The 22,352-nt window shown below is 40.3% G+C and overlaps 2 protein-coding genes across 3 annotated transcripts in view; both read right to left on the reverse strand.

Moving 5' to 3' along the window:
- samd12 (sterile alpha motif domain containing 12) overlaps positions 1-14,837 on the reverse strand; it is a 93,333-nt gene extending 78,496 nt beyond the window's left edge. The window contains exon 1 of one of the 2 annotated variants that reach the window (XM_070922016.1): positions 14,755-14,837. In XM_070922016.1, coding sequence (XP_070778117.1) covers positions 14,755-14,767 — 13 coding nt within the window. In that variant the 5' untranslated portion in view covers positions 14,768-14,837. Of the gene's footprint in view, positions 1-13,945; positions 14,007-14,754 lie in introns of those variants that run through there. The other variant, XM_070922015.1, reaches the window with a different exon arrangement.
- A 4,258-nt stretch (positions 14,838-19,095) lies between these two features.
- Positions 19,096-21,477, reverse strand: LOC139299398 (zymogen granule membrane protein 16-like). Its single transcript, XM_070922297.1, has 5 exons — positions 21,403-21,477; positions 21,219-21,257; positions 21,044-21,096; positions 20,606-20,732; positions 19,096-19,943 (listed from the first exon to the last, which is right to left on the reverse strand). Exons 3-5 carry the CDS (start codon positions 21,093-21,095, stop codon positions 19,622-19,624), a joined length of 501 nt encoding a protein of 166 aa, XP_070778398.1. The 5' UTR covers position 21,096; positions 21,219-21,257; positions 21,403-21,477; the 3' UTR covers positions 19,096-19,621.
- Between the last annotated feature and the right edge of the window lie 875 nt (positions 21,478-22,352).

A 22,352-nucleotide genomic window follows, 5' to 3' on the forward strand; every position in this document is an offset into this window, starting at 1 on the left:
CAGTTGTTTTCAATCTTGTTGGCACGTTTCAGATGAAGATTTCTCACTGAACTTCTCAGACTGTTTCATTTAAATTCTGTTTGAGGCTCAAAGATCTTCTAAAACTTCTTCAATAATTCACAAAAACCCTCCCAAAACTTAAAGAAAAATAATGGAATGAATACAGCGCAGCAGGCATTTGTTTCATGACCCCCCTTGTGACTCACTGGAGGGGGTTGAGGACCACTGGACTAAAGGACTAAACTACCAAACTGTAGCTGTACTGTAAAACTACTTGTGCTCTGATGCATCAGTACTAAAAATTGAATAATATAATATATAGCAATATCAATCAAGGAGCATTTTTCTTCAGAATGACTACTTTTACTTTGATACATTAAGTACATTTTGCTAATAATACTTACACTTATTTGTATTTGTAGAGTATTTGGAGTGTTTTTCTCCTTTAAAAGATGAATACTTCTTCCACCACCGTACAAAAATGTTCTCACTTATGTACTTTTCTCGGTGAGGTGCAAAGGGTCTATAGAACTGATGAAAACAGCACACCATGAAAGTTTGTTTTCCAGAGGCAAAGGAGCATTTAGCAGAATAACTCTGTGACTAACAGGTTTAATTGTGGACGGACGGACGGAGCGCAGTGCTCTATTATAAAAGTAATATCACAAACAGACCTGCTCTGTTTTCATCCCGGATATGAACATAGAGAGAATATACATGAGTGGGCCATGTTTTAAACAAAGCCAACTTGAGATGCGTAGCACGAAGCATCGCTCCCTCTCACTGCCTCTTTATTCTCCTCTCCTCTCCTCCCAGCTCACTCTCTCCCCTCTCCTCCTCACCCTGACTCAATTCATGACGGGTGTGCAATAACCTCGGGGATGAGAAATGAATTATACATCCTCTGCTAAAAGCATCTAAACAATAGTGCAAGCAGACTAAAGGGACAGAAGGAGAGATGGATGACAAGATGATGAGAGGGGTTAAGAAAGTGGAGGAGCACTGCACACAGAGGGAGGACAGTTGCATTTCTCTCTATCCTTTAAAGGGAGGAGGGGTGGGTGGATGGGGGGCTAGGAGACACAGAAATGCTTTTTTTTTTTTTAACGGCAACAGTTACTATAAATAGCAGCATTACATTCTTCCCTCTCTCCTCCCCGACATGCGCCGTGCAAGCATCGCGAGGGACGAGAGATATCTGAGGGAGGAGGTCTGCCTCCTTTCTCTCAATGAGATCCAGTAAAACAAGGAGAAAATGAATGGAGCACACGTGGAAGCGTTAAAGAACAGCGCCATCTCTGCACGGCCAAATGCATTCCTATTATTGAGAGGAAGATGAATAAAGAATTGGACTAGTCTTGCATAACTCTGTCTCTCTTAATTGCTGTACATGGTTTTCGAACAAGGAGCCATTACCAAGCAGTCGAATTTGAAAAATATCAGCCGACATGAACACTGTGTCACACACTGTCTGTGTGTGTGCGGAGGAGCACGTAATCAGGATATACTGCTTAATCATTTTTTATCTTGTATTATTGCACTGGCATTCTGGACCAGATGAGTGCTGCTGAACACAATCAACAGTCCAAAACCCAAACAGATTAATTTTACAATGATATTAAATAGGGGAAACCAGCAAATCCTCACATTGGAAAGCTGCAACCAGAGATTTTCTTTTTGGCATTTTTGCTAAAAAGAAAGACTTAAACGATAAAAATAGTTGTTTTTTTCTGTCAATTAATCATTTCAGCATTAGATACTCTAGAAGTAAAGTAAACCACAGACAGTGGTGGAAGAAGTAGTCCAGAGAGGAAGAAAGAAAAAACACAAAGCGGTTTTCGTTTTTTTGACTTTTTTTCTTATGTTTGTTTTTTTGTGTAATATGGGATAATTTGATCTCTTTGGCCTTTGAACGATGAATTAAACCATGTGAGAAGCCAGAAGAAACGCTTATGTCGATGTTAGGACCTGATACGTTCACATTTAAGTCATTAATGGGTTAAGGTCTAATATCAGTTGTGTAACTCGGTTGCAGCCAAACAGCCCAGTTTGCTTGTGTTATGTTATGTTTGGTTACTTAGAAAATGTTGCGAGGTTTCAGTAAATGAGATGACTGAATGGCCAAGTGAACTCTTTCAACTAAACACTTAATAGGGTTATATAGGGAGGGAAATTATTTATATGCAATTATTTGGGCTGACATGTTTCCCTATCTCCCCACAAAATTGCACCGTTGGCAAAAACCCAGTTGAAAGAAAAGGCATGTTTCAAACTGGAGCAATGGAAGAAGCCAAATGCTGTTTTTCTGCGGTTGTTTCACAGCCCGAGCTGGTTCAAAGTGAAACCAGTAGTGGGTCCATAATCAAAAGTGAAGTTTGCTCTGTGTGGGCGCTCAGGCTTATAGTGATCTCTTTCTCTTTGGCTGACTCTCAAAGTGGAGCAGAATGAATTGTTTGCGAAGAGAATCAACTGTATGACCCAGAAACAAAGCCTGGAGACAGAGGCCAGGCTAAGCCAGGCCAGATGACTGTGGAGATTGTACCAACTCTGCACTGCGGCTATGAGACCTCTGTTCTTTCGCCTGCTTCTAGCACGTTTAGCAAAATGTTGACGCTAATCACAATCCGCTAATAGGCGTGCAACACAGGACAGGAAGGACGTGGGTGTATTCATTCCCAAACCAAACCAACTGTGCCAACAGACGCTCTTGGGAATTTGAAGAGGTGGTCTGGCACCAAAACTGGCAGGATCGCAGCGAAACGACATTTCAGTCATCCGCGCAGCTGTTACTCTTTTTATATGTTAACAGTGGCTCCGAGCTGAATCACAAATCAGTCCAACACTGAAAATAACTAAGCAGTTCAGGAATGAATGTGCGGATTGGCATATTTTTCACAGAGATGGTCGGCTTCCTCCATTTGTCATCTCTCTCTCCGATCAGTTCACGCACACTCACGCGTGCACAAATTTGCATGCATCCACACACTTACATGCACTTGTACACAACCCTGCATGTACATATATACACAGACAAAGATGCACACACAAACTGGGGGAAAAAATGTCTCCCTAGCACTGCATGCGTTGCTGATCCTCACCCAGTCCGCTCTACGAAAGTGAGCAAACCTAGCAAATCTGCGTGGGGTGTCAATTGAGTTCGTCCTCTGCTCTCCAAATTAGAAAAAATGTGTGAATGTGTGAGAAGAGTGTGTGAGTGTGTGAGGAGAGTGCGTCTGCTCAGCTGTCTACCCTGAGGACCTTGCAGAGAGTTTCTCCATCAGTAGGGGACAGAAGAAACAGTCAGATCCTTGTTACACGCTTACTAAAGTACTAATTAGAATATCTTTGAAGGGTGGAAAGAGATCGGGAGAGAAGCGCATCGCCTGCAGTGTAGGGTGTTTTGGACAGGAGCCTGTAGGAAGAGCTCGCTGCTCAGTGAGATTAAATTCAAGAGAAAGAGGAGATGTGTACAGATAATCTCTTCTTTCTTGTGTAGTCTTTTTCAAAGCTCTTTAGAACATGGGGGTCTTGGTTTGAGTCTAATGATTCATTAATTTACTAAACAGCGCACTCTTTGGAGGTGACCATTAACGGAAAAACACACATCATTAAGGCTGGGTATCAAATCTCAATATGTTCCACAATATGTTTTAGTAGTGATCAAAATATGTGCATTGCAATGAGTATCAAAAACTTTGCACCAAAAGCTGGCATCAAATGTCTGTTCAGAGCTGTAATCTTTCATTCTTTAATGTGATAATTCCTAATTTGAATATAAAATGTTGCTAATTTTAATCTGTTTTATAAGCAAAGTTCCTTTAAGGCTGCTTGTGTTTAGAGAACATTTAACATTTCAGAAGTTTGGCTTCTTTTGCGAAATGAAAAAACAGGATTTTGTAGAAAAACGTCTCTCTTTCCTGAAAGTAAGTATTAAAAAAAGCCCTTAACATTAGTAAGCACAAATGCCAATTGGAGATGCACGATTTGTTGAGAAGGTGCAGGTCTTTTTAGTATTATTCACACCTCAGTAATAACTTTTGTGGGAGGAACGTCCTTGAGCTTAAGTGGAGCTGCAGACACAAAGAGCAGATGTTATGTTCTGCTAAGAGAGAAAGGCTCTGTGAAATCTACATGCTTCCTGCTTCCTTCAACAACATCTACAATTTACTGAGAGCTGATTTTAAGTGTCAGACAGAAAGGGTGTTGTTGCTTTCAGGGGAATGAGAGCACATGGTTATTGCCAGCTAGGTAGTGGAACATGGTTTAGGTGTTTCTGTTTCAAACGCTGAAATAAGTAGGGCATCAGTCTGCTACCCTGACGGATCCACGAGTCATTAACAGACCTGTCGTTTAAGGCTTTTCCTGCAACATTAAAATTCATGAGCTGGCTCTGAAATCTGATTCGAGGCACAGGTGATCTCCGGTAACGTTCACTGAACGCAACATTCAGTGGGTCAACTCTGTTGAAGCATAAGTTTGAATGAATTTGTGCCACTAAGCGCTTCATTGGTGGGCTAAGAGTTCAGACAGACCGAAGTAAAATGCCAATTACTGGGCTTAAACTCATTTTCTGTGTTTTCATTTAACTGTTAGCTTTGTCTTGGTTGCAAGCTTAGCAGGCTGGTGCAACAAAGGGTTAAATTCAAGACTGTTGCATAAGCGTAGCCTGGTAATATACATGTAATGATCCATAACTAACAAGACATGAGGCCTGGAGGAATTCTTGTCAAGGTCTTTTTAGGCTTACTGGCTTTAGCGCATTCATTAACGCATGCAAAGCCTATACAAGAATCTCAGGACATTCAGGAAAAACCTGCACAGTTACAGTACTGGTTGCCTAAATTACAATAAAAGCAGTGGGGCATCAAACAAGCAACAGTGATCACTTAAAAGATCACTTTTGTTTACTAAACTTTTCCTCTATGCTCTCGAGGTTAGCCTAGCTGTTCATATGTCTGCTGCTGAGACAATGACGATAGGCTGCATGGCTATTAAAGTCATGTAACAAGTTATCCGGCCAGCTAGACTCTCTGTGGAGCTCTTAATTCACCCTGACATCCTATCAAAAGTTAACTGTGCTCAAACTTCACAGACTGCCCTCTCCAACCCCGGGGCTAGATCAGCTATGATTGGTTGGTCCTGTGTCAAGCAGGCGCAGATGTGCTCAGCTTTGAACATTTCTCAGCTGCGGAGAGTGAAGGGAGGATAAAAAAAGAAAATAGAGAGAGAGGATGAAACGAAAAAAAGTTGTAGGGAGGGATAGAAAGTGAGAATGAGAAAGACAGACAAAATTAGTCAAGAGAGACGGAGCCAGAAAGGAGACGGAGTGAAATGACCCACTTTACAGCACAAACACATATGAGCTAAATATAACTGCTGTTCACTTTGGCTCGCCGTGAAGCATGTAGCCCAGGCATAAAGCTGCTAACGTGCTCGGCTTCAAAGGCAGACAGTAAAAGGACGACAGAAATAGATAGTCTTAATTTAGAGCTGAGTAGCGTATAATAAATATTTGATAAAGAGACACAAACTTCCTCTATTTGGCAACCACAACAGGAACTATTGCAGACGAAGTGGAAAGTTTAGGATCACTCTGGTGAAATAGTATCTTATATGTCTTTTAAACCTGCTGCAAAGTTTGCATTACCAACTTTAACTGCAACAACTGCAGACTTATTTTCACAATTGCGTTACACAAATGTTCTTCAAGTTCTTTTTGGTTGGTCAGCTGTCACATTTATGGTTTTTCCACTGCTGATTCAATAAATATGATCAGACGAAAGTATCTCAATGTCAGCACTGAAGGAAAAAGAATTACGGTATCAGCATGAAGGCACAGTAGAAATATCATCACAAAATTCACGTCTATGTTCTTCTTTGTCCCCATATTTAAAACTGAGGGGGGATACCCATCTGGGTACCTGCCCCTCTACTAGACATCAGTGTAGTATGGCCGACACGTGAACGCACCGCGATGTGTTCGTTGTCAAAGGCGCTGGACCACGAGGGGATGAAATCTGCTAAGATGGGACTTCAGACCTCAACAGTTTCCATGGATATTAATTAAAATTTCCAGCTGCTGCTAAGCAGTGCTAATATTAGCCCTACATCAAACAACGTCACATCGTAGGTGGATGAAAAGCAAACTTTGCAGATTGTGAGCATAAAATCCAAGTGATGCAGCATATGCATTTTCTGTATGTGCAATGTCAAACCTCATTATATCAGTTACAAATTAAAAATAAATAGTGTAATAAATACATATTGTACATTATTATTGTTATTATTATTATTCATTTTTTGTACATCGTCACATCTATATTGCTGTTAACTGTGCGGACTGAAAGTTTGGATTCAGCCTCTATTTAGCTGCTCCTTTCCCTGCCAGATCGTCTATTATGCTACTCAGCTTCAGCAGTCCAGCCGTCTTGTTCCTGCCAGACTGGCTCATTATGACCTTTTGAGTGGTCTTTGTGGACGTTTCGCCTGCCTGCCTTGCCCTTTCTGTTCCGGTTGCCTGTGCTGACTGCCTGTCTTTTGCTGAACCCTGTTTTTGTTTTGACCACTGTTTTGCCTCTGAGTCACGCATTTGCGTTTTACTGAGCAATAAAAGTTTGTCAATATCTCAGCATCTCAGATAATATACTGAAGACACTATAGTGATTACTGCACCCACCTTGTACCTCAAATTATTAATACAAACATTATGATTCGGTGCAGATTTTCTATCAGAGCTGATCTGAGCTCATCATGTTCCTTCACATTGTTTTTCTTCAAGTGCCTTCAAGTTTAAAGTACTCTCGAAACACATGCACTGTAAGAATTACAATAAACTGTTTTTGATCTACACTTTAAAGTATTTCCAGACTGCCATCCAGCTGTTTTCAGACCACATGCGGCACTGCTGTAAGTGGTGGGCGAAGCTTGTTAGCATAGCGCTTCTTAGAGTAAATATCCTACTTGAAGAATAATAATAATAATAATAATAACTTGCATTTATATAGCGCCTTTCAGGGGACCCAAGGAAGCTTTACATTAGAAGACAAAAAAAAAACACATAGGAGAAAGTCAACAAATAACACATGAAAATGGATGATGGTAGCAGTGATTGTAGGCATTGGTGAAACTGGGAATGGCCTTCCTTCCCAACTGTACATCCTCTAATATAGCATATAAATAAATTCCCTTATAGGACCAATATATATTAGCATTACTGTTGTCTAAAACTGGACACTGTACATGTTCCACCTTAAAATATGTCAAAAGAAGAGGTCTGCGGCGCTGCTACACCACGCCACATAATGACTGTCTTCACCTGACACTGACTCCCTCCATCTGTGCCCACTCAGTGACACACAAACTCTCTCAGATCTGCAGCTTCAATCAGTCAGCAGAACAGAGCCCAGATAACTTCATGGTCACCGGGGACTGGAGCTGACACGCCGCCAAGTTTCTGCGCTCCACACAACAGGGAGCCAAATGATGCAGAATATTCACAAAAAGCACAAAGGCCGTCGTTTGTGAGAGAGAAGAGAGGCTGGAAGTGCTTTACAATGGTGAAATGGTCGATGAATGACTGGAACATTCAGCAGTATTCATCTCTTCCCCTAGAGTCGAATCTGCCTGATGCTCATACTTGATGAAGGTCGATAAAGCTACGCTGTACAGTAGATTTTGTTCTGTCCTGTTTGGTGACACAGACAAGGACCCACACTGTCAGCCAGGTTAATGTTGCAGTGCATTAAAAAAAAAAGCCCTAAATAGAGGTCAGATGCTGCAGAGCATTTGCATAAGACAAAGACATCATAACTCTAAAATCCTCTCACCATTTTGCCGTTGCTCATCTGCATATTCATCAGATCTAAATGTGGAAAAACTACACCTCTTCCCTCTTTCATCGCTGTGAGTCGACCTCAGTATGTGCAAGTGTGTCAAGTATATAAATGGCAAGTGGCTTACAATTCAAGTTGATTGAGCCGAAGCACAAAGCATCCCGAGGCTACAGGTGACACTCACGCGGTGAGTGAGAGGCCTTACTGCAGGTGTGACATGAATATGGAGATAACTACAACTCCCAACACCGGAGCTTTTAAATTGAATTAATCTTCTCCGCTGGGCTGTCACTATTCTGGACTGTAGTTATGTAAGTCATTTCTCAAGATTGAAACAAACACAATCTTGAGAAATGTCTAAACTACAAGAGGTTTACTAGAAACTGATAAGGAAAGATTAAGCATAGTTCCCAAAATGTTAAAACTATTCCTTTAGAGCCCACTGCAACTGACTATTGTCAATACTGATTAATCTACGGATGACTTTTTTGATAAAGAAACTCATCATTTGGTCTTCACAATGGTGGAAAATGCCAATTACAGTTTCCTTAAAATGTCTTGATTTGTCCAAAACCAAAAGATATTCAGTTTACAACCACAGAAGATAGGGGTGGGCGATATGAGCAATATTTCATATGGCCACCCCTCAGAGAAGACATGAAAAAAAAATATCCACATATGAAAAACCAGACATGTTTTTGCATTTTTGCTTAAAAAAATGACAAACAATGAATCATTTTTCAAAACTGCTGCCCATTCATGTTCTGTCAATTGAGTAATCATTTAATCAACTAATGAGCCTTTTCACAGAATTTATTTTATCTACAACAGAAGTGACAATAGTTTACTCATGCTATATGCTCAACATTACATTTATTGCGCCTTTTGCCGTGTTGTTTTTATTGGTGTCAACTTTCTTGGTATTTTACTTGAATCCATTCCCACATATTCTGGTTAAATGAAGTAAAGAACAAACTAGAGTTGCTTGAAAACAAAGAGTCTGTCAGGTTTATCCAACAGAGCAGCAGACTGTATTGGCTTTACCATCCCTCAGATACTTTTCTCTCAAGCTGACAGTCAGACACAGTGATGTAAGCTGAGCCGGCTGAAGCACTCAGGCCAGAGACAGATCCAACAGGATCGTAATGAGTGAACTCCTGACGTTTGTTGGACAGATTCTCTCCAGGTACGAGGTAGGAGGTGCAAGTAAGTCTGTTGATGAGAGTATAAGTCTAATATGTGACTGTTGACATTGCTAGAGGACAACTCAGTGCCCACTACTACCTTTTCTTTTCTATTTTTATTTTCTGCTTAGCTCTCAATCGAAATTCAACGCAGCAGCACTTTAGCGTGATGCATCAACGATGGCTGTAGGTCCACCCAAGGGACGATTACACAACACTGCTCTCCTATGACATTTGCAACATCTTCTGTCATCATCTTAATCCCATTCCTGCTGAGTAAGGTTGGGAAGATGCTCCTTCACCGTAGCAATTCTGATTAACTTGACTAAGATGTAATCCTATTCCACCGACTCAAATAAACATGTTTATTCTACTAATTCTATTCCTGGGCCAGATCCCGGGGATGGATTTGAAATGAGTTTTCTGAATGGGTGCACAGGCAGGCAGAGCAGGGCAGGACATATCAAGGAGGCTTGACGCACAGAGGCAAGAGAGAAGGAGTGAAATGAACAACCTCTGCCACGGGGGTAAACACTGCTGTGGCTGGACATGGGGTCCAGCACTATGTGTGTGTATGTATCTACACACACATGCACATGCTTCTGCCACATGTTTATGTGAAACCTTCATTATTGCCCCAAGGTCACGTAGCCTTTGTATAGCCTGTCTAATATAACATAAACATGACATAAGCATTCATTCAGACTGAAAATAACACTGTGTGCTGATTGAGACGCATACCACAACTTTCTTGGTCTGATTCTCTCCCTCTCCTTGTGTCCTGTTTGTCTCTATGCTGTCAACTGTCCAATAAAGGTGACCCCCCCCCCCCTTTAAAAAAAAAATATATTATTGATTATTTTAAATAGCACTGTTATAAAAATGAATGGGGCTGTGTGAGCGTGGGTATGTTGCTGCAGGTGCCGATGAGTGCATAAAATATGAATTGAAGGTTTATCAGAGTTTGAAGGTTTATCAGATGCAGAGACACTGCACAACAGTTTAAACTCTCCTGGAGAGTTATCCCAGCAGGCATCATTTGCTCCTCTGTCCTGACATTTTCAAAGTAAACAATAGAATGAACATAATGCTACAAGACTCAAGGTACAAGGTAATCTACTTGCACCTGCTGGCTGTGTCTGACCATTCCTGTTACTTTACGAAACCGACAATCTGACATTCACACCCACGTCAAGGTGTGATTGGCCAGATTGCGTGGAGGTGAGAAAGGAACCAGGGTCTGAACTTGTCTCTCTTGCTCTTTTTTCCTTTTTTACTCAACTATTTCTGTCACTTTTCACAAGTACAACCGAGTACAACACTATGAATGTCTTCCAGGATGAACTGTCTGAAAATGTGTCTCCGCCACCCATGACAGCCGGCTTCTCACTCCGTCTCCGAGTGTGATCGTTCAGATCAGCTATAAACACGCTTGACTTCGAACAAACCAGTTCTTTTCTAGTGTAACCTTAGTCAACATGGTTAGGGCTAAATATAAGATCAGTCACTAAGTCATGACTTATCAGCTGTTATGAGGCAACAGCGCTGGAGTACTGTGATGAGGACACCAGGCAGGATGACCTGAAGCTTTGCCACCCGGAGGCTCTGCCAAGTAAATGGAACGAAAATGCCGAGCCTAATTAGTGCAATAAAAAGTGATATGAATCTGTATATGTATCTGAGATTAGACTAATATTTATTTACTCGAATGTGAAACACCTTCACTAACTGACCTGTCAAAGAGGGCTTCACTGTCAACATGCTCATGATGCAACTATCCCCAAGACTCTTGCCTCTGTTCTTACACCTCCTGCAGGTAAAAGAGTTCTGTCAGAGAAAGCCACGCATTTTTCTGATGCAACAGCACAACATCTTCTTCAAGCATTTCATTTCCAGCCTGGACTTGAGCTCCGAACAGAACATGCAAAGGGGTAGTCATTTTACAAACACAAAAAGGATGCTTGCACAAAAGAGCAATGCTCCTTAAACAGATTATGTTGCAGAATATGAACTAAAAGCAGCTGTTGTGGATTTTCACTCTCTCTACATAGAATGTGATTGAACTTGCCAGCTTTAAGTGTTGTCAGTTCAGAGCTTTGCAGAAAGTTACGGGAGTTTTTTGCCGTCTTGCACAAACAGTCAAGTGAAAGTGCCCTCCAAAATAACGCTCAAATGGATGGAGGCACTCTCCAAAGTGCTAGTTTCTCAAAGAGCTTATTGTCTTCTCATGTGTTATAAATTATTAAATACTTGACCTATATTCTCTGTCTTAGAGGGGTTGGTGGAGCAGTGGAACAGCAAACAGTGACACTGCAGAGTTGTTGTGATTTTGCTCAAACGTCTCATCTTAAATTAAAAGTGATGGCGCTGCAGTGAGCTTTGTCGAATCCACAGGGACAGCTTTGCTTGTACCGCAGGGAAATAAACAAAACCGGTTTTAATTAGATCCAGGACTTTTTAGCTAACTGTGGCAAATTTAGAAATGGAGATCAGTATGCACTGAGCAAACCAATCAGAGAGTATCATCTTAGAGGGAAGGGGATAGGAACACAACAAAAATAGGATGATGTCTGACATGCTTAAACATACCAATTTAATAGAGCTGTTTATTTCTTATTAGGCCTATTCCTTTTCTAATCTATAAAATGTGTAAACGTAATGAAAATTATTGTTTTTTTCCCCTAAAAAAATTGTCAGAAACCCCTCAGCTTTAATGATAAACTGTCATTGAAATTCTTCTCAATTGAGAAGCTGTAACAAAGTAATGTGATTTTACTTGATGAAAATATGATTTAATAGTCCAAATAGTCATTAACAGCTAAATGTACTTAAAGTATCAAAGTAAAAATACTTGTTTTGCTTAGAAACGGCCCCCATATTATCATGTATTACATTATTAGGTTGTTAATACTGATGCATCAATGTCTGAAGTAGTATTTTGCTGTTGTAGCTGCTGGAGGTGGAACTAGTAAAGTAGTGTAGCCCAGTGGTTCCTGACCGAGGGGTCGGACCCCTGAAAGGGTAACAAGATAAATTCGATTCATTTGGGTACGAAAGAAGAAAAAGTTCTACTACTTTACTTTTATACTCATATTTGGGACTTTGGACTGAAGCTTTGCTTTTTAGTGAAATATTGGATTTGACTGGGGGCCCCAACCAGACACTGTTTTATTGTGAAGGGTCCCAAGCCTGTATTCTACAAGCTCATCGTATGTTTTTTTTAATGTTAAATCTAAATCTGAAAAGTAACCCTATCTCTCTGAAATGTAGTGGAGTTGAAGTATAAAGTAGCAGAACATGGAAATACTGGAGTAAAGTATCTTAAAAATGTATCTGAAGTATAGTACTTCCTATCTGACTTTAATTCTACTTTTCTCTCTGAGGAAGAGCGCTATCATCACTGTCTTCAGGGAGTAATACAAAGTATTGTATTTCAGCCACAGTACGTGGCTATATAGGATGTTTTGGCTGCTCTAGTGAAATCTGATCTGACCTTCTGTGTTTAGGTTCTCTTTTTTCTGGTTTTGTACCTAATTCCAGCAGACGTGTTGGTTATAGCAGCTTCGAGGGATAGAGACATGACTCATAACTCATCTCTCTCAATGACACAAGTCAGTGAATCACGATTGAATGCACTGAGTTGTCTTATAGCTGCTTGAACTACTCAAGTCACAAATTGTATTGATGTTGTATTTCACGCTACGTGGGTGCATTTCTGCAGCAGTGACAAAAGAAACTACATTTTTTAACTTTCAAAAATTGTATTCTAAAAGTGCATTACACTATCTCTGGGATCTTACAGTAATAGTTGTGAGAGGTTATAATTCTGCAAGATATATGAACAGGAAATTGTTAGATGAAAATGATAACGTGGTATCATAATTTTGGAATTTCATGGTTGAGGAGAAGATGAAGTACGTTTCTCCATAACTATTATATCTAACAAAGAGACACTGTTAAAATATTCATCTGGGTTAGCCTGGATGAGAAAAGACGAGAAGGGGATGAAAAAAAAAAGAAGATAAAAACTGGATTCAGCTCTGGAACAAAGTGTGCATCTGCAGGCAGCTTCAGCACCCGTCTTCCTCTTTTTACTGCTTTGAAAGACGAATCTCAAGAGATGCATGAATGAAGCTGTACCGGGCTGGAAGGATGGCAGTGTTATAGCTTGCTGCTGAGCTAACTGTCTACAATTAAAGACATATTTCAAGCTTCGAAACGGGTGGCAATATCTCTCTTTACACCTGCAGGTCAGCACCATAAAGAAGCTAGACGTTTCCTGATCTTAAAAGAGGTTGTTGTTGTTGTTAAAGTGGGGGCTAGAGACCTCCAGGGGAGCTATTTTTCTTATTTGACTTTAGCATGAGTTTCCCCAGTGAGAGAGGACTGACTGCTGTGATCAAAGGATTTGCACCTCAAGCTGATCTGCCCCCCATCCACAGTGCAAATGTTGCACTAAAATCTGTGAAATATCAAGAGAGGGAGCCCCTGGGATTCAATTCTGCAAAACAGGAGTTTGCTGTTTCACATGTGTCTATTTTTGGGTCCTTAACGTGTGAAAATATGAGAAGTCACGCTGCAGAACAACACTAACTGCTCTGCATGCAGCTCTCCCTGTCGTTTAATCTGTGCTATCTATGCCAGCGCATATAAATATTGACTGGCAAACACAACAGTCCACAATAAAAGTCCACTTTTATAAATCTCAGAGGAGGAACAGGAGAGACAGGTTCAGGTCAAACAACAGGATGTGTGGGAAATGTATATCAGGTGTAATGGCTGATCTAGGGTAGGAATGCAGGAGTGCCACCGTCTCATACCAGTCATACCTGCGTGGGCAAACACACACACTGTACTGGTCCGGAAAAGCCTTTGAGGGAGAGAGCTAGTCCCACTGCATGCATGTGACGCCCCCCCTCTCCGACATACCTCTCATTGGATTCTGGATCCACAAGATGCCTCCGATAAGGTGAGGAGACTGGCCGAGCATCCCGAGACACTGACTGTCACTGTCACTCTTCTGTCACCTCTAACGTCCGGAGCGAGCACCTTAACTGTCTTGTTTATTGACAGTCACTTCCCCGGTCCACATGTCACACCACCTGCTGCCAGATGAGCAGCCTCAACCAGACCGGTTTTATGGAACCGGCTGGGGGGGGGGGCACGCACGGCGCTCTGTTGCGCCACAACACAGACCAGCCCGGTGAATATTCTCTAAAAAAACTAATTTAATCTCCCAGAGAAGAGTCCCTGGTGGGTGAATCTCAGCACTGCGAGGCTACAGTATCCTCCAGGGAGCCCAGGGTGCACGGCACACCGGAGATGATCATGCAAAAGAACCGGACGCTCCTCGGTCTCAGACCTGTTAACCAGTGCTGTCACAGCTTACGACCAGGCAGCAACAATGTAAATACAGAGAGAGGCTGCGCCTTAACACGAGTCTTTATGGTGTGTGTGTGTGTGTGTGTGTGTGTGTGTGTGTGTGTGTGCCAGCGGAGAATCACTTCAGCTGTACAGTGTAACAACAGCACAAGATGACCAGGACAGTGTACGTAATGCGGAGAGAGCAGAAGCCGCAACACCACCCAATCACAGGCTCTCACAGCTGACCCGACTGTGTCTGGGTTGAGACACAGCTCCTATCATCATGGTAACTACAACTATTGTCTGTTGTCTTTAAAAGGAGACAAAAAAAAGCGGAAATGCCATCGTGGACAGCTCAGGGAGAAGCGCCTTACCTTCGACAGCCATTGTGCTACTCCACAGATTTGGGCATCACTCGCAAGGGAGCAGGCGGAATGTAAAACTCAACGCTCTCTCATTGTACCTTGTTTGGCGTGTTATCATCACTTTGCTGCGGGCAAGCCGGGGCGCACAGCTGCTGCCGCGCCTCAAAGCATCCTGGGAAGTGTAGGCTCAGCGATTTTCTGGAATATCAGTTTTTGCAGAGAAGGCAGTTTGAAAGCACCCCCCCCCCCACACACACACACACACACACACTGTGTGTGTGTGTGTGTGTGTAGTGCTTTGCGCGTGCCCCAGTGGAAAATGACTGTAATAAAGGAGAGGCATTATCATTTTAATTATATAGCACATCTCACCAAAGTTAAACTCAAAATGCTTTAAATTAAAATGCATAAAGCAACAAGTAGCAAAACAGAGATTTAAAAAAATAATGCAACAAAACCACACACACACACACACACACACACACACGGTAAATAACCAGAGAAAAGCAGTTTCTTCCAGGAAACAAGGCCAAAGTAACCAAAAACATCCTCACCGGATCTGTTCAGTATGGAGTTGGAGCCAGCAGCTGATTAACTTAGCTTAGCACAAAGACTTGAAGCAGCTAGCCTGACTCTGTTCAAAAGTAACAAAATTCCCCTACCAGCACCTCTAAAGCTCACTAATTAATACGCTATATCTCATTTGTTTAATTGTGTAAAACCCACAAGTTGTGGTATTTACGGTGGTTATGTGCAGGATTTCTTGGTCAGGAGCAGTATCTTCATTTCCACAAGACTCGAGAGAATCAATCTTCTCATCTAACTTGCAGCAAGTAATCAAATAAGCACATTTCTATAAGAAGAAATATACATATATAAAATGAATAAAAAAACAAATATAATAATTAAAATGCAAAAAATGCAACAATGGCAAAAGAAAGGAAGAGAAAACTGCATCCAACCCACAGACCCAAAGCACAAACACAGACATACACAGACACACAGTAACTTAAGTTTGAGAAAATCGATAAGTTTCCAGTTAACCTTTGAACATGGACACAGTTGTTATAAATCAAGGTTGATTTATAGCTTCCACAATTCTCTTGCTACACGCCAAGGTTTCTTTACAAAAAGCCAAGTTTTTGTGCCATTTGACTGGTGTCAAAGACTTTGGATTAACAGCTCTTTATCTGAGTCCAGAAAAATCAACTGTGGTGTACCTCAGGGAAGTGTGCTAGGTCCTTTGCTCTTTATGTTATACATTAATGACATGAAATCTGTTTGCAAATGTATTCTTTTTCATCAATGCGGACGACTCAGCTTTCCCACAAGGACAAGAAAGTGGTTGAGTTGAGTGATGAATTGTAAAAACTCACTAACTGACTGTCTGAAAGTGAACTGTCTTTACACCTTGGGAAAATTTAATCTCTATTATTTGGTTAAAAAATAAGGAGGAGCTCAGTATTTCAGTGGGAGACACAAGTGTTAAATACTCTGGCTGTGAGTTGGAAAGATTCCTGAGAGGAGAGATTATGGGACAAAGAGTTATTACCAAGGTGAAAGAGAAAATCTCATTTCTGGCACATAAGGCCCAATTCTGAAAATGTTAGCCTCAGTTTTAATACAGCCTCACTTTGACGACAGTAGCACACCTAAGGGGATTAAAACAAAACTTCAAAAAGCGCAAAATGAACTGGGTGGTATTGAACCATAGCCCCATGTCTCACGTTGGCCCTTCCCAATTGGAGGAATTAAAATGGTTGACGGTAGAAAATAGGGTAAGGCAGCTGAAACTGAGACGGTCTTACAAGGTAATGGGCCAAGTTTTTTAATAATTGTTTTATGCTTGTTAGGGACTTACATGGTCATTCAACTAGAGTGTCATGGAATTAGACTGAGACTTACGAATTAGACTTCCAGTAGAGATAAAATCAAGTCAGTCAGGTTTAAACATGCATGTGAAAAATGGATATTTGACCAAAATGAGAATAACTTAGAAATATATGTTGGTGTACGTGTAGGTATGTGTGTTAGTATGCACACACACTAAGTTATTCTAAGTTTGTGTCACATTTTGGCCAAATATCCATTTCTCACATGCATGTTTACACCTGACTGACTTGATTTACATACTAACACATATACCTACACGTACACGTGTTAGTATGTGTGCATGTAAGGACTGCTTGTAGGCAGAGGACACTTTGTTGAAGTGGCCGGACTTTGTTGAGTGTGCAGGGGCTCCTGGAGAGGTGGCCGCTGGGTGTTTGTGTATATGTAGGCTATTTATATGTATATATATGGATGTAATAGGTGGGAATATGTGTTTGTAGTGTGCATATACTGTATATAGTAGCTTATTTTTAGAATGATTGTGTGTGTATGTGAAGTGGGGGCAGTTTCATAACAGAGTTACGAAGTGCTTCACAAGTAATACAAAATAACATACTCCCATAACAGAAGAGACACAAACAAACACAAAGAAACAGTTAATTAAGTTTATAAAAATGAAAACATTGCAAGAGTTAAATTCCCCCTGAATAAAGGTGAAAAAAATGTGCATCCCATAATTATCAGCTCTTCAAACTGACAGTTACAGTAAAGACTTGTAAATCCTCTCTGGTATGCTTTTGGTATCCTACTCCCTGAAAAAAGGAGCTATACAGCAGCTTATGCAGAGTGCTATTACTTACTCAATGTGTGAATTTTAACATGCAACTTTTCTTTCTGTCTGTAAATTGTGTGATATTTTTTGTGAGGTCATTATATTAAAGTGAAAGTGGAAGTGAGCAAAAGGAGGAAGCATATGTAGCATCTGCATGTCAGTTAACAACAACAGTATCTCCAAGAGAAGAACATGCAGTACAGGTATTGCAAGTAGGAGACAGAGTGTCACACAGGGAGCAGCATACTCATCTGCCTGGCTGTCAGCTTCACATATGTGTGTCATGGTGTTTGATTGGCATAGTCATCATACTGGAGAGATAAACAGATCATTCATGCAACAGTATGGGGAAGTCTGTCATTTCAGCATACTTCTTCCGTGTGGTGCAGATCGTGCATCAGCTCAGACAGGTGTGGCTGTCGGTATGCTGGAGTGTTTTCTCCATCCTCTTCCTGGTTTCTTCTTTTGTTTTAAGGTCTGCTCGGCCTGTCTGAGGGGTTTTTCCAATGGATCTTTCTGAGAATTCACAAAACATATGTGTGCATGCATGCGTGTGTGAGTGGTTGTGCTTCATCTTCCTGCTTCTCTGAATTTTTGAAGAGGGAAATGTTATGAGTCATAAGCTCAGGCATACTGACAATATCATCAACAATGTGAAAATAGCAGATACTTAATTAACGGGTGCAACCGCAGGCTCATTAAAAAAAACTTAAAACAACAGACAGCCTGACGCATAAATGACAACTATAACATCAGAGATAATATATGTTGTACTATGAGGAATGGTATTTTCAATGTATTGTGTGCAGTAAGTCAAGTACAAATGTTTTACAGTTGCACATCTGTGCTACAAGTTTTGATGTTTTAATGGTCTACAAACACAACACAGTTGCAACAGAAATGTTCTGTTCTACAATTAGGTGTCTTTGAAAGGTGTAGAACAATGGAGACAGTGAACTCTGTGACCTCAGGTCATCCCACTGGAAAGTAATATCAATATTCCATCACACTGTCACCTTGACATATTGATCAGGATAATGATGAGGATCAAATCTTTTTTAAAGATTTTCTATTTACAAAAACACAATAAGAAAATCTCCACACTAAATTAAAAGAGTAGGTTGATCATTCGGAAATGTGCTTATATGCTGCAGCCAAGAGACAATTAGCTTAGCTTAGGGAAACAGCTAGCCTGGCTCTGTCCAAAGTTTAATAAATTCTGCCTACCAGCACCTCTAAAGCTCACTAATTAATACTCTATGTCTCATCTGTTAAATCCTTAAACAAACAGAAATGAGGAGTGATATGCTTGAACTGTTTCTTAGCTGGGTGCAGTGACTTCCTGAGATTTCAACATCACTGTGACAACAAGGAACCAGATCGACAAATAGTTATGATAGTTATTAGATAGCGGCCTAAGCTAAGCTAATCATCTCCTGGCTCCAGCTTCATACTTAATGGACAGACATGGGAGGAGCATCAATCCTTTAACACTTGGCAAAAGAAAAAGTGATTTTTTTCTCCTCAAAATTTCATTCATTTAAGCAGTGCAAACAATTTCAGTTAACTCCTCTGAGAGATACAGTGATACAAGTAGCCTAAAAGTACTCTAACTTCATGTATCCAAAGAGAACATAATGCATAATGAGTGATGTATTATGAAACACAATGACGATGTGAGCAGCTTTGATGTGGAAAGGATGTGTTTTTATTAAACTTACATATTTCATACCAGGACAAGAGCAAGATGGAACAACATCAGATCTAAGTTACATATCATAACCCAATTATCAGTTGCATTTGTTTGTGAAAACATTGTCTTCTGTATGCTATATGCTCATACATACATAAAAATCAAAACATGAATGAGGTCAGGTAATATTTTAACTAGATAATGCCCTCTGTTACTTTGTGTGGTTGCTGAAATATATAGTTTAAAATAAAGTTTGAAAGGTTTTTAGTTGGAATACTTAATTTCTCCCAATCCATGCACACATCTGAGCTTTGAACAAAGAACTAAATTTGATTTAATTAAAAGTCTTTTCAGCAAAATTAATTTGAAAAAAACTTTTGTGATGTCAAAATGTTGAATAATAAACAACATGCACCACAGAACTGAAAACCACAACTCTGGAATAAACTTTTCATATAATTGATTTGGCAAAATGGATGAGGAATTGGCAGCAACTATTGTCTCCTCTTCTGTCCTTCTCAGTGCTCAGAGGTGCTGTCAGACGAATCAACGACACCCCAGTGAGCCCCGATGGAGGTGATGGCTCCGTGGACCCGGCCGCTGATGAAGCGCAGCTCGGCCTGCATGTGGGCGGGGTACATATTGAAGGAGTGGCCTGTTGGCTGGCCTGCAAGCAGCGAGCGGCCCCTGTTGGTGGTGAACACCACTGACTGCACGTAGTGGGCATACTTCCCAGAAATCTGGACGAAGGCTTCACCGTCAAACAATTCCATCTCCTTCGCTTCACCGGATTTGGAACCAACAATGGGGGACCATACAAAGCCATAGCGTATCTGGAAGCTGAGGAGGGGGACAAAGACAAATGTATCATTATTGGGAAGTGATGTATCATACTAGTTCAATTAATATGACCCTTGCTAACAAAAAACTGCAGGTGCCGCTGTAGACACCATATCAATATTTTTTGACTAACCTGAACACTTGTGATGTGGTGTAACATGAAAACGTGCTTGTCTGATAGCCATTGTTTTAACCTAAACACCATCTCTGAATTAAACTGAAATACAAACATGCACCACTTAAAAGTCAGTTTATCAATAAATCCCACGAAAACAGCAAAACCAACAATGAATTGATCCTAACAGGTATCGTCTGTGTAGCCTTTCGTCAAAGCCTCTCAAAAAGATAATTTCTTTGGTTAAATGTTAATAAATATTATGTATTAAACCAGATTATTTTAACCATAACCATAAAAAAGGATAATGCTGTATTACTTCTACGAGTGGATATTGTATCTTGAGATGGCACATTTTAGTGGAAATACAAATGAAATACGACGTCAGTGAAGATTTTACTGATACCTTCAGTGTCAACATTCTTGCAACTGATATGTTGATTAACAGCATTTCCTCCTTATGTCAGTAGAAAATGTAATCCAGTTCGCATTATGTTTCCTTTAAAATGCATTGAAAATGACCAGATTAAGTATGTTTGATGTTTACCCGTAGATGAAGTTGTTGTAGGCCTCCCACACGCGGATAGCTGTGATTCTGCCTTCTCCAGTGATACTGTAAGAGCTGCCACTTCCTGACCCCACTGACGGGGAGAAGGAGTAGTGCTGAGGCTGAACTGCAAGGACAAAAGATGCAGACATGAGTGAACCTGCCCACTTTCCCAGTCTGTAGACAGGCTGGTAGGAAATAGTCTATTTTTGTATTTTTTCTGCTTCGAAAATCTCATTAAAAATAATTACATTCAATTATAATGAATCATTAGCTGTTTGTTTATTAAAGTGTGCCTGCGCCTGTGTGAGTGTTTATTTGCTAACATATTTGAGCATTACATTTTACTTATATATATTTGTCATGTGCACATTATATTTCAAAGGATTGTTAAACTTCAACACAAATTTGACTAATAAATGTAGCATGCACACTTACCCTCAGCCAAGGCACAGGCTGCGAGCAGAGCGAGAAGGAAAATGGAATGCATTCTGTGAAAGAAATTGATAATGGTACAGAAATATTTAACCAACATTGTTTTTTTTTATCCAGCAGTTAGTGAGTTATAATATACAGTGTTGATCTTAGAGAAATAAACAGCATGAATTCTTACCTGTCTTAGTTTATTTCTTCCACAATGAGCAAGAAATACCTGTAGATGATTACATTAAAAATAGTTTTTTGAAATGTGATTGTTGTAAAATTCAGTATTTGTGACCATCAGGTACTTTGTTTTTCAACATATTAGAAATTATAATGAATCAACAAAATAAGGATCAAAATAAGCGCATACTCACAGATCAAGTTTCAAAGCTTGGAACAATGTTGTCTAGGCTTCAACATCAGTGTGTGCAGTTTCACCTCTTTTCAATGTGCTGTTTCTACCTGTGCAGCAGGTGTTTTTATAGCCCTGTGATGCATTCCTGAACACATTTTTAGGGGTGTTTCCCACCTGCATATTTACAGTAACAAAGACAGGAAACAAGTGGTGCAGCAAATGTGCTGCTGTCCATAACAGGAACTTCACATTGTGTTATTAATTATCAGGTCATAATTGGTGAGGTGATGTCAAGAAATGTGAGGTTGCTCTTCCCCTTACCGTAACTGAATAGTGGAAATAGTGGAAATCAATTATGCATAAAATTAGGAATGAGAATGAGACACCCAAAGTGAAAGATTTAGTTGCAAATATGTTCAGTCTTTATGTTTTGGTACGAATGGCTCTCAACTTGTCAATCTCTGTAAAAAATCCACAATACTGAAAGGCACATGCTCTGAAACACACCAGATTCCTATTACATAATTGTGATGTACAGTAAAATGCTGTGAATATAAAAAACAAGGAGTGTTTTCTCAACATGAAGTGTGTGTGTGTGTGTGTGTGTGTGTGTGTGTGTGTGTGTGTGTGTGTGTGTGTGTGTGTTCGGGGGGGAACACAACTTATGAGGAAATGGGGGTATTCTTCGGATCATATGAAATAACATTGTTGGTTTTATAAATAATATAGCTACTTATAAAAAATACTTAAGTTTGATAATAATTTGGGGTAGGAAGTTTAAAGAGTAAGCACCATTTGGGATTAGTAGAAAACATTAGTAGAAAGCGGCCACTCTTCAAATCATATTTTGATTGTACACAGATGCCTAAAAGGAGCATTTGTTTGTAACAGTAGGCTACTTGTTATAGTGATAACTCTGGTGCAGCAATCAATTTGTCAAATAAGTTGTCAACAACAATTCCCACTTTA

This window comes from Enoplosus armatus, chromosome 16 (genome assembly GCF_043641665.1).
Source record: "Enoplosus armatus isolate fEnoArm2 chromosome 16, fEnoArm2.hap1, whole genome shotgun sequence".
NCBI lineage: Eukaryota > Metazoa > Chordata > Actinopteri > Centrarchiformes > Enoplosidae > Enoplosus > Enoplosus armatus.

What these genes read in the sequence shown, in the direction of transcription:
- LOC139299398 (XM_070922297.1), bottom strand. Translation starts at nt 21,095, where the DNA reads ATGCATTCCATTTTCCTTCTCGCTCTGCTCGCAGCCTGTGCCTTGGCT. An exon ending in AGCCTGTGCCTTGGCTGAGG is followed by an intron (nt 20,733 to 21,043) that starts GTAAGTGTGCAT and finishes TTGTCCTTGCAG; the next exon opens with TTCAGCCTCAGCACTACTCC. An exon ending in TACAACAACTTCATCTACGG is followed by an intron (nt 19,944 to 20,605) that starts GTAAACATCAAA and finishes CCCCCTCCTCAG; the next exon opens with CTTCCAGATACGCTATGGCT.